General features: G+C 36.3%; 3 protein-coding genes across 3 annotated transcripts; all 3 read left to right on the top strand.

The window, feature by feature from the left end:
- Positions 1-1,153: 1,153 nt before the first annotated feature.
- LOC121796794 (UDP-glycosyltransferase 74F2-like) lies at positions 1,154-4,131 on the top strand. Its single transcript, XM_042195576.1, has 2 exons — positions 1,154-1,915; positions 3,282-4,131. The coding sequence occupies exons 1-2, from the start codon at positions 1,262-1,264 to the stop codon at positions 4,017-4,019; spliced, it is 1,392 nt and encodes a 463-aa protein (XP_042051510.1). The 5' UTR covers positions 1,154-1,261; the 3' UTR covers positions 4,020-4,131.
- A 1,082-nt stretch (positions 4,132-5,213) lies between these two features.
- Positions 5,214-7,388, top strand: LOC121796791 (cytochrome P450 736A117-like). The gene is made up of 2 exons (XM_042195572.1): positions 5,214-6,202; positions 6,711-7,388. Exons 1-2 carry the CDS (start codon positions 5,345-5,347, stop codon positions 7,314-7,316), a joined length of 1,464 nt encoding a protein of 487 aa, XP_042051506.1. The 5' UTR covers positions 5,214-5,344; the 3' UTR covers positions 7,317-7,388.
- A 4,692-nt stretch (positions 7,389-12,080) lies between these two features.
- LOC121796787 (acetolactate synthase small subunit 1, chloroplastic-like) lies at positions 12,081-16,754 on the top strand. Its single transcript, XM_042195570.1, has 12 exons — positions 12,081-12,390; positions 12,773-12,986; positions 13,407-13,490; positions 13,659-13,727; positions 14,164-14,247; positions 14,340-14,483; positions 14,573-14,659; positions 14,927-15,031; positions 15,133-15,255; positions 15,754-15,906; positions 16,066-16,131; positions 16,333-16,754. The coding sequence occupies exons 1-12, from the start codon at positions 12,158-12,160 to the stop codon at positions 16,414-16,416; spliced, it is 1,446 nt and encodes a 481-aa protein (XP_042051504.1). The 5' UTR covers positions 12,081-12,157; the 3' UTR covers positions 16,417-16,754.
- The last annotated feature ends 1,964 nt before the right edge of the window (positions 16,755-18,718 follow it).

Below are 18,718 nucleotides of genomic sequence, written 5' to 3'. Positions count from 1 at the left end.
TTTTCTATCCACTTTTCTTCACAAAGTCAAACAATTTCTTAAAACCCGCACCAATTAAATACGGGACATTTAATGGGGATCGGAGGGAGTACTACATAAGTTGGGGTAAATGGGAGATTTGTAAATGAAACAATTTAAGATGACAAAACCGTCATTCTCACATATTTGATCATTTACATTCATATTTATCGAACAGAAACTTTAGTTATCTACTTCCTCGGTCCACCAATAATCGTTCTATTTTTGCTATTTTTGTACGCCTACTAATAAATGTAATTTATTTTTTGGGTAAATGACCTCGTATTACATTAACTTTATTCACTCACGTCTTATTATAAAACTGATACTTCATTCGTCCCATAAAAATAGGCTGAATTTCTTTTTTCATATGTCCCATAGAAATAGTTCATATCCATATATGGCAAATTTTTCTCCTTCTCTTTTACTTTATCTATATGAGCTCCATCTCTACTACTCCCCCCATCCCTTAAATTTTGTCACACTTTGACCGTGCACAGATTTTAAGAAATGTGATGGAAAGTAAGTTGAAAAAGTTTGTGGACAGTGGGTCCTACTTTCATATATTAGTTTTATAATAAAATGTGAGTTGGAATGAGTTAGTGGAATATGAGGTCCACTATAAAAAATGGTAAAAAGTGAAATGTGACAAATTTTGTGGGACGGACAGAAATGGAAAAATCACCATTGCTGCTGAAGATGTCAAATGAATATTCTCTTTGCTGAAATTAAAGAAATTGTCATGATTCTCTCTGTCTTTCTCATCAATTGTGTGTGATGAATGTTGGATAGACTGTTATTAGCATTCCCAACATTGTGCATGATATGCAGATGACATTTCATTATGCAAATGTGTGTTTGGTTATTCAGAAGTAAAATTGATTTGAGATTATATAAGATTAAATTTGACTCAAAATTAATTTTGTGACACGGTAGGACTAAGACTTTTAAAAGTAAATGAGCTTGAATTTGGAAATAATACAAGTAGTGCAATGCATGGCATAGAACATGGAACGCACTACTTTTATCAACCGATGGAGTAGTCAACAATAAACATCAAGATGGTCGTCGACCGATATACAATTACACCTATAGAAAACCAACACCACTTAGAAAGTTGGAGCCAAAAATACTAAAAAGAATTACATTTTGGACCCTAGCAAATAAATTTCCAATTAGGATCATCATATCTCTCTCTCACACTATATAATTGTATAGCATCATCAAAGGAGTTCAAAAAAAAATGGAGAGAGCGACAAATACAAAGAAACCACACATCTTAGCAATTCCTTACCCAAGCCAAGGCCATGTTAACCCTATGCACCAATTTTGCAAGCGCCTAGTCTTCAAAGGTGCTAAAACAACTTTTGCTCTCACCAAATTCATCATCAGATCCTTCAATCCAAAGTCCGACTCCGTCGCTATCGAAGCCATCTCAGATGGCTTCGATGAAAGCGGTTTCGGACAAGCAGCCGACGTGTCAGACTATCTGACACGTATGCAACAAGCCGGCTCGAAAACCCTAGAGGATCTCATCCAATCACATCAGAGCTCTAATAACCCCATTGATTGCATAGTTTATGATGCCTTTTTGCCATGGGCTTTGGAAGTGGCCCAAAAATATGATATAAAGGGAGCTGCTTTTTTCACTCAAGCTTGTGTTGTGAATTATGTGTACTATTATGCCCACCATGGGCTGCTGGAGCTTCCGGTGACGGCCGCCTCGACTCCGGTGGAGCTGCCGGGGCTGCCGCCGCTCCAGCTGCCGGACCTCCCTTCGTTCATATACAAGCATGGGACTTATCCGGCTTACTTTGAGATGGTGTTGAGTCAATTTTCGAATTTGGAGAAGGCTGATTTTGTGGTCGTCAATACGTTTTACAAGCTGGAAGAGAAGGTGAGTTTTGATTGTTTTTGTTTTATTCAATATTTATTTGCATGATTAATTATTAATGCATTTGTTTTATCTCTACTTTTTCCTTTTCTCTTATACTTTATTGTCCCCCAAAAAAATAAAGACATTTGTAATGACACGAAAATTAATGCATAGTTAGTAAAATAAGAGAGATGGGGAGAACAATAATTAAAATAATATTAGTAAATAGTGAGACCGACATCATTATTATTTTTAATGTTTAATGGTGGACCCTATTGTAATAAATTGTAAATAAATTGATGTAAATGAGTAATGAGTTTGGAAGACTTTCCATAGATGAAAATGGAATATTTTTATGGACGAATGAAAACTAATTATCCTTATTTTTGTGGGACGGTGGGAGTATACATTAATCATATACTCCCTCCGTCCTACTCTATGTGGAGCATTTGTATTTCAACACGGATTTTTATGTAGAGTTGTTTTGTGAGTTAATTAGAGACAATAAAGTATAGAGAAGGAAAAAGTAGAGATAGTGATGTTTCTGTTTTTAGAAATGTGTCATTTAGAATGAGATATTCCAAAAAGAAAAATGGTTCATGTAGAGTGCGATGGAGGGAGTATTGGTTCAAAAATATTGTAAAAAGATTTCGGACGACCCTTTTCGATTTGGGTTAATTACGTCCACCCCAATCTATCGGTATGGCGTACATTTTCAAAACTGATTTTTTTATATTATCTTAATATATGTTGACATATTCAAAAACCCTATCTTGAAAAAAGTCGGCAGCCAAGAAAAAAAAAGGTTAGTATCAATTATTTTTGTAATTACTCGGTTGACGTGATAATCTTTTCTTTGTTTCTAAATTCTCGTTCACATACCTAAAGTAAATCACCACCTAATGCCTTTTTCACGAATTATTATTATTATTATTATTATATAATGTCAAGCTTAGTTTCTATGAGTGGAAAAGGTGATCTTTATTTACTTTATAGTTGTATTTAATTATACTCCCTCCTTCCATCATTTAAAAAGTCTTTATGTCATTTTAGTTTGTCCACTATTTATAGAACCATTTACTTTATACCACTTTTAGCATGCAAACTCCACATTCCACCAACTTTTTACACTCACAATCCAATATAAAACTAGTACTTTAAATGACATCTTCCACTCACTTTCTCCTCTTATTTTTCTTTACAAAGTCAAATAATTTCTTAAAATCCGTGCCGAGTCAAAAGGGCTTTTTAAATCGTGGATGGAGGGAGTAATATTGATAATATAAGGAGTGGTTGTGGAATAGTTATAAAAAATGGAATGGAAATTATGATCACAAAAATGGCAATAATTCGAATAATTTGATTTATTTGATCATCAATTTAACAGATTGTGGATTCAATGACAAAAGTGTGCCCACTTCTTACAATTGGGCCGACACTGCCATCATCCTATTTGGATGGTAGGATTGAAAACGACAACAAATATGATATAAACCTCTTCCACCCCGAAGATTGCACAAGAATAATGCAATGGCTAGAGAAGAAGCTAGTAAGGTCAGTTGTGTACATAGCCTTTGGCAGCATGGACAATCTCCCTAAGCCACAAATGGAAGAGATCGCATGGGGTTTGCACGCCTCGAATTTCGACTTTATTTGGGTGGTCAGGGCTCAAGATCGACAGGAGAAGATACCGGGTGATTTCGTACGTGCATCGGTTGACAATGACAAGGCCTTGTTTGTGCATTGGAGCCCTCAGCTGGAGGTGCTGTCGAGCGAGGCGGTGGGGTGCTTCTTCTCACACGGTGGGTGGAATTCCACGACCGAGGCGCTGAGTTTAGGGGTGCCGATGGTGGTGATGCCACAGTGGACGGACCAGACGACGGATGCGAAGCTTGTGCAAGATGTTTGGGGAGTTGGGCTTAGGGTTAGGGTTGGGGAGGATGGTTTGGTTGGGAGAGAGGAGGTGGAGGGATGTTTGAGGGAAGTGATGGAGGGGGAGAGAGGGGAAGAGATGAAGAGGAATGCTAGGAAATGGAGGGAATTGGCTAAGGAGGCTGTGGCTGAGGGTGGCACTTCTGATCTTGATATTCTTAACTTTGTCTCTAAGTTGACTACTTCTTCATGATTGTATTTTATTTATAAGTGTTGTGTTTATGAACTAAGTTTGCTAGTGTTTAAAGTTTTCTATGTGAAGGAACTACCTACAACAAATTAGAGTATTCATGAATTTGTTTCAAGAATTTTGTGTAGGTATATGACTGAAATAGATCAATTAATATGCAAGAAAATAAACGAACCTATGGAGTGCATCTTGTCGCACACAATAGTATTAGTATAATTTCAAAAATCAACATTTGTTAGGTACATTGAAAATATTTTGAATTGTAGTAGGACCCTCTTAACACTTAGTCGGTCACAAATGCCTTATAAGAATTTCAGTTCAAGCAAAAAGTTGGTAATTACATCACTAAATAAAGTGACGTGAATGGTAGTGAACGGTCGAATGTCACAAATAAAGGTTTACCTGGAGAGGAGAACGGTTGCCCGTGGCACCTAAGGTAGCCTAAGGAGAGTCGGCGACATACATACGTGATGCATGAGGATATGAACGACTCTCTCTAATGAATGGGGGTGGGTCGACATGAAGCAGAGTATAGGAAGCGAGATTGGTGAATGATGTAATTCTCTTCAAGAAAAAAATTATTTATTGATATGGTTTAATTTTAGAATACTTTGGCACATAAAAATTATACCGAATGTTTAGAGTACTGTCTTACATAAAAATTTACATTGTTGTCGTACAAAATCATTGATATGATGTCACATTGTATCAAAAATCAAGATATATATCGAAAAATCGGTATTTTTGGTATGATACGTCCAGTATATCAGTATTTCGATATTTTTTCCACATGTGGACAACCACATAGTTAAAATTTAAAAAGCTTTGTGTTAGTTTATGAGAATAATTGTCAATTTGTAAGCTGGATTGACTCTAAGTAGGTTAACAACACAGAAACATTGAAATAATATCATCCTACTATAAAGCACCTAAATTTGTTTAAACCCAGCTGCAGCATACAAGTTTAACAAAATTCAAAGATGTCAACATAACTGAGAGGGAGGGAGACTCAAATTGAAAGTTACTACTAACATTTAACAAATTTTCATTTCCTTTAGTCCTTCCAAAAAAAATTACATTTCGCAGCTTACTTTATAATGCTACATAAATGATAAATCACCAAACAATCATACACCTTTAGAAATAAGACTAAAGTTATTCGTCGAAAAGCTGTTACTTAACTTTCTCTATAGATGGCATCTCCTTTTCTCCCTCCAAAAACACAACCCACAAATCACATTTTCTTTAAAAATAAAAATTTTAACGTCACTCTTATAATATGATTACATTAACCAAACACAATTCCAGAAAAAAAGGAAGAAAAAATTATGCTCTCTGAGGTTGCTCTTTTCTCCCTGTTTCTCTTAAGCATTTTGTTGATTAAAAAATGGCTTATCACCCCTCCAAAACCCATGAAAAATCTCCCACCATCTCCCCCAAAGCTCCCAATACTCGGGAATCTGCACCAAATCGGCCCGAGCCCACATAAAAAAATCTCATCTTTGGCCAAAAAACACGGCCCCCTGATGCTGCTCCATCTCGGCAAGGTGCCCCTTCTCGTCGCATCTTCAGCTGATGCAGCTAGAGATATATTGAAAACCCACGACCAAATCTTCTCAAACAGACCCAATTCATCCGTAGCAAACGCGATTTACGAATGCAAAGACATCGCCTTTTCCGCCTATGGGGATTATTGGAGGCAGATGAAGGGCATTTGCGTCAATCACCTCTTGAGCAGTAAAAAGGTCCAGTCTTTTAAGGATGTGAGAGAAGAGGAGGTGTTTTTGATGATGGAGAGGATTAGGGAGGCGAAATCGGTGGTTAATTTGAGTGAGATGTTTGCTGATTTTGCTAATGATGTGATTTGCAGAGTGGCTTTGGGGAGGAAGTATGGTGATGGTGGGAAGTTCAAGAAGGTTCTGGAAGAATTGGGTGTTTTGTTGGGTAGTTTTGATGTGGGGGAGTTTGTGCCTTGGCTTTGGTGGATCAAGTTTGTGAATGGGATGAGTGGGAGAGTCAGGGGAGTTGCTAGAGATATTGATGAGTTTTTGGAGTTTGTGGTGAGAGAGCATGTTGGTGAGAGAGGGGAAGGGGAGAAGGATTTTGTGGATGTTTTGCTTGAGGTGCAGAGGAATGAGAGAGGTGGCTTTGTTCTTGACGATGTCTCTATTAAAGCTCTCATTTTGGTGAGTTGTTCCATTTCTTTCTTGCTTTTTTGCTTTGCTATATCAAATCTTTGATGATGGTGAATAAAGATGGATTGCAATTGTTGTGTTTTTTACTTGATTTAGATATGTAGATACTGTTTTTGTGGAATGATAAAAGGGATTGAATATTAGAAATTGTCTTGATCTATAGGTGATGTTCATGGTTTTGTCTAATACTCCCTGTCCGTGATTAAATATTTCCATATTTGATCGGCACCAGTTTTAAGAAATTGTTTGACTTTATAAAGTAAACTGAGTAAGAAAAAGTTAGTGGAATGTGAGACCTACTTTTATATACTGGTTTTATAATAAAATGTGAGTGAAATGAGTTAGTAGAATGTAGGGTCCACTTACCAAATATAGTAAAAGTGAAATGAGACATTTATTGGCGGACAGACAAAAAAAAATGAGACATTTAATGGCGTACAGAGGGAGTATGAGTAATGAATTATTTTTCTATATCACATTAAAAAGATATATGTTTCAGGACATGTTTGCGGCTGGAAGTGATACAACGTTCACACTAATGGAGTGGACGTTGTCCGAGCTCATACGACACAAGAAAGTCATGGCGAAATTGAAAGCAGAGCTAAAAAGAATTGCAGGCTGCAATTCAACCATAGCCGAAGCAGATTTAGAAAAATGCCTGTATTTGAAAGCTGCGATCAAGGAAACCTTAAGGCTGCACCCTCCCCTCCCTCTACTCGTGCCACGTGAATCAACACACGACGTTAAGCTATTAGGCTATGACATTGCAGCTAGGACACGGGTGGTTATCAACGCATGGGCTATTGGGAGGGATCCGCTGTTATGGGAAGATGCAGAGGAGTTTATGCCCGAGAGATTCTTGAATACTTGCATTGATTTCAAAGGGCAGTTTCAGTTCCTCCCCTTTGGCGCTGGCCGGAGGGGATGCCCTGGGGGTGCATTCGCCCTCGGATCTGTAGAGCTTCTGCTGGCAAATTTGGTGCTTGGATTTGAGTTTGCTTTACCGGGCGGAGTGAGAGGGGAAGATTTGGACATGGTTGAAGGTGATGGACTAACTATTCATAGAAAGTTCCCACTTTGTGTCGTTCCTATTTGTGAGTCTTGAAAATTTACAATATTTCATGGGATTTCTGCCTATGTATATATGGAAAATAAATCGGAAGCAAGTTGTGTAACATTTTGATCCGAGCTCCCTCCTCTAATTGCAAAATCCTTCCATTTCAAAACATTCCTTCTCAACTCACCACCCTTCTGCATAACTTCATCCAAACAGGATACAATTTCATCTCTCGTCACAATCCCATTTCCATCAACCTAACACGAACAACGATTCACCACACGTCGACTATCATAAGAACATTTAGCCTGGTTCACGAAAATACCCGAAGGAGTATAAGTGACTTCAAGATCCAAAAAATAACTATGTTTTCCAAGTTTATTAGCAAATTCTTAATCAAGACGAGAGAGATTTCAAGTCTATCATAAGAATTTTCTATCAAAATTATATCATCAACATGTTACATATAACTAAGAGGAGTATATATTATAAATTTGCCGATTTAGTTGAGCATAGTTGAGCATATATTATATTATAAATTTGCCGATATAGTTGAGCATAGTTCATTTTATTTCTCTTTGCATTTTAATATAAAAATAATAAAATTCGGAGAAGTTAGAATTTTTTTAGTATTATTGGAGCATATGCAAGGAAGAAGGTAAACAGGAAGCTAAAGAGAAATAACGTTCTCCTTCTGTCCTATGGTAGTTGAGACATTTTTTTTAGACACGATATTTAAGAAATTGATATGTTAAAGGTTAAATGAAAAGACTAAAGTAAGATACATAATAAAGTAAGAGAGTGTAGAGTATGAGAAAAGATGAAGGTTTTGCCAGAAAAGGAAATGACTCAACTATCTTGGATCAACCCAAAAAGGAATACGACTTAACTACGTTGAGAGTTGGGACGAATGGACTATCATATTTAAATCTTCTTCATAAAAAATTATTCTTTGATGAGAATGGTATTTGAGAAGGTATTATACATTCTTTCATTTTGAAGAGATGTTTTTACCTCTTTTTTTCCACAAAAAGTAAATATAGTTATCTCTCTGTTCCATAGTACTGAATGCATTTTTTTTCGGCACAGAGATTAAGAAAAATGTGTGTAATGTTAAATTAAAAAATACTCATTTCGTCCACCAAAAATAGACATAGTTGTGTATGAACAGGTTTTAATGTGAAATTGGTAAAGTAAGAGAGGGGGGGGGGGAAAGTAAGAGATTAGTAGGGCTATCTGCATTATTATCTCTCTCATTTTTTCAAAACGAGTGCTCAAAACGAAATGTTTCTACTACAATGAGACGAAAGGTACTTTTACTAAAAAAAGGAAACGACTCTACTACTATGAAATGCCTATAATAGAAAAATAATTCTACTACTATGGAACGGATAGAATAATTATTTTTGTATACTTTTTCAATTTATTACAAGAAAATGTATTTATCTTTTTTGAAGAGATGAATAAAAATATATTTTCTCAATCTACTTATTTTCTTTGGAGATAGCTCTTAGTACAGTAGAAACGTATAAGGAAAGATAAAATTTAAATCATCTTATTATTATTATAAAAATATCGACGTGTAAACTTTTTACTCACTCTGTCTACCATTAAACAATGGCGGATCCAATGTATAACAAGGGGGTACAACTGTACCCCCAAATATTTCCTATTTAACTATATATGTAGACATTTTTCATACTAACACCAAATTGGTGCAGTGGTATCCGACCTCTAATGTTTGGTGAGCCATCTGGGATTGATTCCCAGAAGCTGCGGTTCTATATTAATACTTTTTTTATACACTTATTTTGCTCTTTTTAATTATTTTTAGATCTTTCCCTATTTATTGTATAATTGTTAGTGTATAGCAAAATATTAAACTAATTCATACATAACAAATAATTTATGGTAGTTATTATATTTCTCTCTGCTCAAATATTTTGTGTTCTTTCAAAGAAATTCATTTATTTTATGTAATTTTTACATTTATATTTATATACGACATTTACAACTAATAAATATATAAGACATTTACAACTCACAAACTATTGGTATAAAATATTTAAAATTAGTAGTAGAAGAAAACTTATCGATTTTAAACTTTAAAGCCATATGTCTCTATTGTTAAATATCGTACCCCCGAATCAAAATTTATGGATCCGCCACTGCCATTAAACATAATATTTTGACTTGGTATGAGCTTTAAAAAATACTCCCTCCGTCGTCATTAGAGCATCCCCATCTATGCTCTTGTCAAAGAGCATGGATGTGGGCCCGAACCCACTTTTATTAATTTTTTACTCCCTGCTCTTTGGCAAGAGCACAACACCCACATCAATGCTCTTCCGCAAGAGCATGCTCAAGGGTCTCACCATTCTATTATTTAATTTAAATACTTCAATTACTAAAAACATTTCCACAATATTAAATGCATTAATAATACGCGAAATACTATTACAAATTACTAAAAAATTTAAAATTACATAATTAAAATCCTAAAAATCTAAAAAAAATCCTAAAAATTGAGATTGAGAGAGTTGTTTGGTATAGTGTCATTTTTTGTGTTTGAAATGAGAGTGTTTATAGATGAAAGTATGAATTTTGGGGTAAAAATAATGAAAAAATAAATTAAAAGTGTGGAAAAAATGGATATATTTTATTAGGAAGTGGGAAAATATTTTTTTTATTAAATCTGATTTTTTAGATTTTTTCAAATTTTTTTAAAAAATGATAAACCAATGGTCAACTAGAGCATGTCACGTCAGCTGCTCGTGCTCTTGCCGTTGACACGGACGTGCTCTATGCATCGAGCAGGGGTCTGCTCTTGCCGACGGCACGGACGCCGTCCTTGCGCAAGAGCACCGATGGGCATGCTCTTAAGTGTCCACTTTTGCTATTTTGAGTTGTCCCCCCGTTAAGAGTTCACTTTCACTTTTTAACATAAATATAGGTTTAGTAACTATTTTCACTCACTTTTTATTATAAAACTAATATTCTCTCTATCCCAAGGAAGATGACCCCTTCCTAACGGCATGAAATTTTTACACTATTTTTATTTTATGTGTTAGGTGGAGAGAATAAAGTAAGAGAGAAAGAATAAAATAAACATAAATTGATTTCAATTTGAAGTAATGAGTCAACTGGGGCGGGACAAACTAAAAAAGGAAAGTGAGTCATCATCGGTGGGTCGGAGGGAGTTTATAAGAGTGTAACTAATATTCCACTGACTTATTCAACTCATTTTTCTTTATATTTTTTAAAATCAACCAAATCAAATGTGGACATTTAATGTTAGACGGAAGGAGTATAAGAGTATTAGCAATGGAATGGCCCTTCTTAAGAGCCCCCTTTTTTATTTATTATTTCCACGTCAGCATTTTACCAAATGATCTATCTTCCTGCAATGGAAGGGCCTATCTCATCTCTCATTTCATTTCGACATCATCACTATTTTGTTTTTTTTGCACTTCTATATTTAATATGTTATCAAATTAAATAAATTAAAATGCACTTAAATATTTAATACTATTTTTTTTGCTACCGGAAGATATTGATATTCTTCTAGAGAGAGGAAAATTAAAGAAGAATGTGAGAAAATTAAAGATGTTGGTGTGAAAAATAGAAAGAATGTGATGAAGTATTTATAGCAGAAAATATGGAAAAAATAAAAAAAAATGTAAGGGCCGATGATCGGCCCTATCCCGCAATGGATGGCCGATCATCGGCCAAGGCCGCGCGGATCGGCCATATGGGAGGGGCCTTTGATTGGCTCTTTTCCCGCAACGAAGGGCCGATCTTAAGGCCTCTCGATCGACACTTATTTTTAAGGGTCTAACTCCCTGCCATTGAAGGGTCTATCCTAAGGGCCTATCTCACTTCCATTTTATTTCCACATCATCAATATTTGTATATTTCAATTTTAACTGTTGGTATAAAAAAAGGTGATACGATGGTAAATAAGAATAAATTCAAGACAAATAAATTATAACAAATATACTTTATTAAAAAAAATCCTACATTTACACAAAAAATACAGAAAAAAACCAACTAAAAAAACACTGATAAAAACCTAGAAGATAATGACTCTGGCGCCGCTGGAATCCATACCAAAATTTTTCTTCATCTTGGTGATTGTTTCAAGATGTCCGTCTTAATCCGATCATACCGATCATTTGATTCATCTCGGTACAACTTGTAGAACTCGTGCATCGTAGCGTAGCCGGGGTTTAAAAATGGGGTATGGAATATAGAGGGTTAAAAATAAATAAATTAAAAAATAAATATTCGATCATATGGCCGATGATCAGCCCTATCACCACAATGGGTGGCCGTTGATCGTCCCTATGAGATCGGTCAAGGCCATTCCAACGGCTCTTGGGGGGTTTGGGGGAGGGCCGATGATCAGTCCCTCTTCCACAATGAGGGGCCGATGATTGGTCCCTCTTCCACAATGAGGGGCCGATGGGGGTGCCAACCATGGGCTCGGTTGATCGCCCCCCCATTGCTAAAGCTCTAATGGAAGTGAAATGAAAAAGTTAATAATGTATTGTCTCATCCTAATTAAGTTGAGTTGTACTACTTTTTTGGGGTGTTCCAACTAAGTTGAATCATTTATTTTTTTCATTCAGTTATTCATACTTTTTTCCACCACCTACTTTAATTTCTCTTTATCTCGTCTAGAACTTTTTAACAAATTTCTTAATTTTCGTACCAAAAAAGTTGACATAACTTAGTTGGAACGAAGAGGGAGTAATAAAATTACTTTTGATGATCCCTATAGCATTTTTTGTAAATGGGTCGGGTTCAGCAACCCGATTTATTTGGACAGACTTTTCTTCCTTTCTCTACCTCAGGAGCGAAAATCACTGATACACACTACACCAACAATGGCGGCTGCTGCAACTCACTCTGCGTTATTTGGCGCTTCTGCGTATTCAAGCGACCTAATTCCCCAGCCTGAAATTACCCTTCGCTCCGTCAAATTACGGCTAAATCCGGGAAGAAGAGTTGCGGTTTCTGCTCAAAGCGCTAATGGCGATAACCAGCAGCAAAACGACGCCGTTATCGCCGTCTCGGATACTCCTCTCTCCGGAAGCACCAATTCCGTCTCCAGACAAAAGTAATTTTTATCTCATTTCCCTTTTTCATTGCTTGATTATTTTGTGTTAGCATCATTAGTTCTTTTGTTAGAATTGAAGTTGAACAAATGATTGGTTATATAGCCTACAGGTGTGTGTTTTCAACAACTTTATATGCCTATTTTTTTTGTTGAAATCACAGTGATATGATTTATGACTTATGATAATCGAGTTGGCTACAGAGATGCCTCAGGTTTGCAATCCGTAGCAGTGAAATGCTCGGGTTAATTGTCGATTTCTGTAGCATTTTTTTATGCTTATATGAAAACTAAGTAAAATTAGTGTGTTGTATTGTGTGGATAAAGAGCACATTCCATTTGTCTCATTCTGGAATTAAACAGTTTGATGGCATTATGAATCCAGGGTGAAACGTCACACAGTTTCTGTGTTTGTCGGTGATGAAAGTGGGATGATAAATCGGATTGCTGGAGTGTTTGCTAGGAGAGGGTATAACATTGAATCCCTTGCAGTGGGGCTGAACAGGGATAAGGCTTTATTCACTATAGTTGTATCTGGAACTGAAAGGGTGCTACAGCAGGTTATGGAGCAGCTTCAGAAGCTCGTCAATGTATTGAAGGTCATATTCTTCTCTTGGTGGCTGTGTTCTCTCTTTTATATGTAGTATTGCTTAATATTTTGAATAACTTCTGATTACGATATTCTTAGGGTTCAAACCAAGTTCTAGCTTCACTAGAGCAGAGCTGAATTATCTCTCAAAGTTTTTAATGTTATTCCTATATTTGACTCTGTTCTGTAGAATCTGTATCGTTTCAAACATGTTTTCCGGAGTCCTTCAATTTTTGCATGTTGATAATGAATGTATCTGGTGTTGCTATTGATTCATTGGATTGTGATACGATCCCACATTGGTTCGACACTAAAGTGTGGAATAGCATATAAGTGGGAGTCAAGTCGTCAACCCTTTACCTTTGACCCAAAACCATGGTCAATTTCCATTAAATATGGTCTCAAATATTTGTGCAAACATGACAACCAGGTTGAAGACATCTCGCAGGAGCCCCAAGTGGAGCGAGAGTTGATGCTTATCAAAATTAATGCTGATCCAGAATACAGAGCAGAGGTTTTCTAGTTATATGTTATATAATTATATTTTACCTCTTACTATTCTTGTCAAGGGAATTGAATGTCTGGTACTGGGTCACTCACATGTACTTCAGACTTTTGTTTAGCCTTTTCCATTCTCCCATGCGGCCAAATTATTAATTTCTTTTCCTGACATTATCTCCAGGTGATGTGGCTTGTGGACATTTTTAGGGCAAAAATTGTTGACATCTCTGATCGCTCTCTAACCATTGAGGTGATGTTATTGCTCTTTGTTTTTACAAGTTAGATAGCAGAATTTTCTGCAAATATAAAAGAGACCCTCTACTAATTAACGTCAACATATTGTTGAGAATATCTTATAGTGTGTTGTAAAGCTTTCTTACAATATGTACTACAGTTACAGTTTTAGAATGATGCAAATTTTCTATAACCATGTGTTCTTGCAACTTGCATCCAAGATGGGTCCTTATATATACATACACATACATCTCATTATTCAAAAACATCTTTGAGTTGCTGATCACTAATTTTGGTACATACAGTTTTCACCAAATACTGGTTGGCAATTAAATTTGTTAGTGATCCTATGACTGTACAAGACTTCTGATTCGCTTGCAAATTTTTCTGTTCACAATGGGGGTCAGTCATATTATTTTCCAGAACTGAGTCCTCCCTAATTGTCTATATAGGTTACTGGAGATCCAGGGAAGATGGTTGCAGTGCAAAGGAATTTAAGTAAATTCGGAATTAGAGAGATTGCTAGGACAGGAAAGGTAAATGATGGAAGAAGACAAAAAACTAAGAAAAATGTTCTTCTTTTGTTGTTTTGTTCTTTATGTGAGTTGATGTTGTTTGTCTGTACTAGATTGCCTTGAGAAGGGAAAAGATGGGTGAATCTGCTCCTTTTTGGAGGTTCTCGGCTGCTTCTTATCCAGATCTTGAAGTGAAGCCTGCTAGTACTGTTTCAAAGCCTATTAAGGAGACTCATGTTGCAGAATCATCTGCTGGGGTATGATAGTTTACTAGTCTTAAGCACGAAACGTAAATATTATTACTTTATCCATTTAAATGCCTAAGACTATTGTTTCTTGTATGAAGGGAGATGTTTATCCTGTGGAATCTGATGATGGAAATTTTATCAATCAAGTTCTTGATGCTCACTGGGGAGTGCTGAACGAGGATGATGTAAGAACTAAGAAGTTATTCTTGTCTTGTTTGTTTAATGTTTGGCTCACAATGCTAGAGCTGGTGTGGTATTCTTCTTTCATGTTGTCGTTTACAAAATGACCTTAACAGCTAGCCGCATTGAACCCAAATTCATAAAATTCTTATTTGATAAAGTAACATGAATACATGATGATGATCTCGAGGCTACTCTATATTCTAGAATGGTAACTTCAATGAAACTTCTCCCATGGTTCTTGCACTTATATATCTCCTTAAAATTTGCAGACTAGTGGGCTTCGCTCTCACACTCTTACGATGGTTGTAAATGATGTTCCCGGAGTCCTTAACCTTGTCACAGGGGTTTTTGCTCGAAGAGGATATAATATACAAGTATGAAATTTCAGCTTTGTATCTTCCTATAAAACTGGTCTTTTGTACCTTTTGGTTTGCCTACTGACACATCTGTCATTTTCTGGTGTTTCTTATTTTAGAGTTTAGCTGTTGGTCATTCTGAAGTTGAGGGGCTATCACGTATAACTACTGTCGTACCTGGTACAAATGAATCAATTGCCAAGTTGGTACAGCAACTTTATAAGTTGGTGGATCTTCATGAGGTGAGAGCATTTTATTATCGCTATATGTTGCAATTTGAGAATGGAGTAAGATCCAAAGTTTTCACTTGCTTAACTGCTATATCATTTAGGGCCAATGTAACTTTCTAGACTAAAGTATGTGCTTTGTTCACAACTGTCTCATACTGTTGATAGTGACGTATATGAGTACCCATTGAATTTGCTTAGTTTTCAAACATTGAATGACTTTACTTTCCCCGTACTCAAATGTTGCGTTGACAACATGAAATCTGCAGAAAGGAAATTGGATTTTATTCCAGTACAATTTCCATGCAGATTTTCAATTGCCCACATGACTTTTGGTACCAGTTTATTGGGTAATAAACTGTCACTATCAAAGTTATAGTTAAGCTGTGTTGTGACCGTAGCTGCTAAAATGATATAGATTGAAAATGATAATTTACTTGCCTTATGTTCTAGTTCATTTTCATCTAGCTTTCTACCGAATAAGAAAATGACTAGCGAGGTTTATATCTTCAGGTCCGAGATCTTACACACTTACCTTTTGCTGAGCGAGAACTGATGATGATCAAAATTGCTGTAAATGCTACTGCTCGCCGAAATGTTCTTGACATTGCTAGCATATTTAGAGCCAAAGCCATTGATGTCTCCGATCACACCATCACCCTCGAGGTAACATTTATGTTATTAACATATTAACTGCACTTATCTGATGATTGTACTAGTTGGCAGTAGTGCTAGATATAATAACACTTGTCGCAACTACACTCCTATGTACTCGTCTACTCTCTTATGTTCTCCTCACTAGATTCCCTTTTTTCAAACTTTCAGCTGACTGGAGATTTGGACAAGATGGTTGCCTTGCAAAGACTTTTGGAACCATATGGCATTTGTGAGGTATATTATTGTTCGGTGTATTTTGAAATATAATGGACATACATATTCTCTATTACATCCTCGATTAAAATCAAAGGTTATTAGTTTGGGATATCAATGAATGTGGTTGTATTATCTTGTCTAGTTTTATTCATAGTTGATTTACATTATTATGGGTATATAAGAAAGATTATTATCTACCATTCTGAGCTTGTTTTGCAGGTTGCTCGAACGGGCAGAGTGGCTCTGGTACGGGAATCGGGAGTCGACTCGAAGTACCTCCGTGGATACTCATTTCCAGTGTGATTCTGGGCTTCCTCAAATTTTGGGCAATGCAAATTTCATTGTTGTCTTCGAGTTATGTCATTCGAAGATGAAAAATGAAGTTTGATCTTGTAGTTTGCAGACTTCATCGCATAGTTGATTTTGATTCTGCAATTTATATGTATACTGAATTTGTCGAGTTTGATGACTATGAAACAACCCTAGTTTTGTCTTCATTTTAAAAAATCTCATTCACTATCAAATTTTGTGATTCCTGATTGCTTTATGTTGTAGAAAAACTTTTGTTGTCGGTTTTTGTATAATAAAACTTATAAAAGTATTGTGATTGCAGATATAGAAGATGAATAATTTTAAGAGTATTTGTTGTTTATTTATTTTATTATTAAAGCGATGCCGTTTAAGTTTCGTATTTACACACATCGACGTGCCACAATGTCGTTTATAAATAGCAGGGTGGTCAAGTTTAGATTGAGATAATTACACAACCCAGACGTTTGAAATTCACCAAAAAAATAGAGTATTACTACAGATGTCCAAGGTTTATGGTTCTGGCGGTTAACTGCTAAATCGTAACCACCGGTTACGGTTCCGAACCGGAACTGCAAGAAATATCCCGAAATGAAATCGTGAATTTTAGAATCGTGGTTCGGTTCAAGTTCAAATTTTTTTGAATCGAAACCGCGACCAAACCGATGGTTAACCGGCGTTTTCACAGTTTTGACACGAGACACAAGGAGTCGTAGCACCATGCGCCGTTTCAGCTTTTTGGAGACGGTTTGTTGACCGGAACCGGCGGTTAACAGCCAAAATTCAATGAGAAAACGGCGGTTTCACTGTTTAGAACGGAAGACTATGCTGACACACGGGAGAACGCGCGCTGCAGAATTTGAATTGATTGGATGGGTCATGGCCGTGGTGGCAGGTGGTTTTGTTGACCAAAACCAGCCTTTTTGGGGCAAAATTGTCGGTTAACCACCGGTTTTGGCCTTTTTATTTATTTATTTTTTTAAAATGCTGATTTTGAATTCAAATTGGATCCCACCCCCCCAACCCAACCCATTTTTATCTATAAATACCCCCATCCATCATCACTTACACTCACCCAATTTTTGTGTTAACAAGAATTTCTCTCTTCAATCTCTCAGTTCTATCTCTTTGCCTCATATTTCTTATTGTGATTACATTTCTTATTGTGCTCACATTTTGAGAATTCGAGTGCTATTGCTACTTTTATTTACATATTGTTTGTTATACTTATATAAGTTGACTCTTTCTCTCAATTGATAAAAAAAATACTATATAATTTTACTAAGGGAAAAGGAAAATCCAAAAACTTAAGATTTCTTCATCTCGTGAAGCCCGTGTTGATAAGGGAAAAGGAAAATCCAACACTAAGAGGCCATGTCGAAAAACAACGATTGATGAGATTTTCCAAATGAATGTGAATATGTGGCAGATTAATATTTACTATCTACTAATTATATTAAATTATTGTTTATAATTTTATTTGATATTTATGCTATAAACATTGCTTGCTCTATAGAATCGAGAAGAACAAGATGTGACTCATGGTAAAACTCTCTCCTGCTCCCAATCCCAAGGCGGATGTGGATATGGTGGTGGTGAGACTTATGTTGGTGGTGGTAGTAAGGCTCCCGGCGACTATTTTGATCAATCAATCCCAACCCGGGTGAATCTTGATGATGATGAAGAGGAGGAGAAACATGAGCAACAACAAGAAATGCCGCCACCACCTCCACCAAGGGCTCATCGTGGTGGTCGTGGTCGAGGACAACCTCCTCAACCTCCTAAATCCACTGAATGGATTTTAACCTCAATCATCATGACCAAACATTTAACGAAGGTACGAGATCCTAATGACCCGACCGCTTTTAATGTGCACTGCAACTATTGCGACAACGTGTACATATTACAAAAGGGATGGGGATATGGTACATATACCCGTCGCATGGAGAAAGTCCATCCGGTCGAGTTTGGTATCACTCCAACCCAAACTCAACTCAACTTTCGACCTGGAGCTGGGAGTGAGACGGGTTCATCCCAAACATCAGGTATTGTAGCATTTCTCTTTTAAAATATGATCACAAAAATGTGTATTATAGCTCTTCTTTTTTAAAATATGATCACAAAAATGCTCTTAATGTGATGTCTAGGTTTGCTGTGATGAAACATTTTCCTTTCAATGTTTTTGATAATAATGAGTTTGAAATAAGTATGCGACAAGTTTATAATGCTTTTGCAAAAAAATTGAGTTCGAACTTCTATGACTCGGGATATTGTTCGACAATGCTTGGTAAAGAAT

This window comes from Salvia splendens, chromosome 1, assembly GCF_004379255.2.
Source record: "Salvia splendens isolate huo1 chromosome 1, SspV2, whole genome shotgun sequence".
NCBI classification, from domain to species: Eukaryota; Viridiplantae; Streptophyta; class Magnoliopsida; order Lamiales; family Lamiaceae; genus Salvia; species Salvia splendens.
Note: the sequence above shows the minus strand (reverse complement) of the source record. Positions and strands in the feature narration are given on the sequence as shown.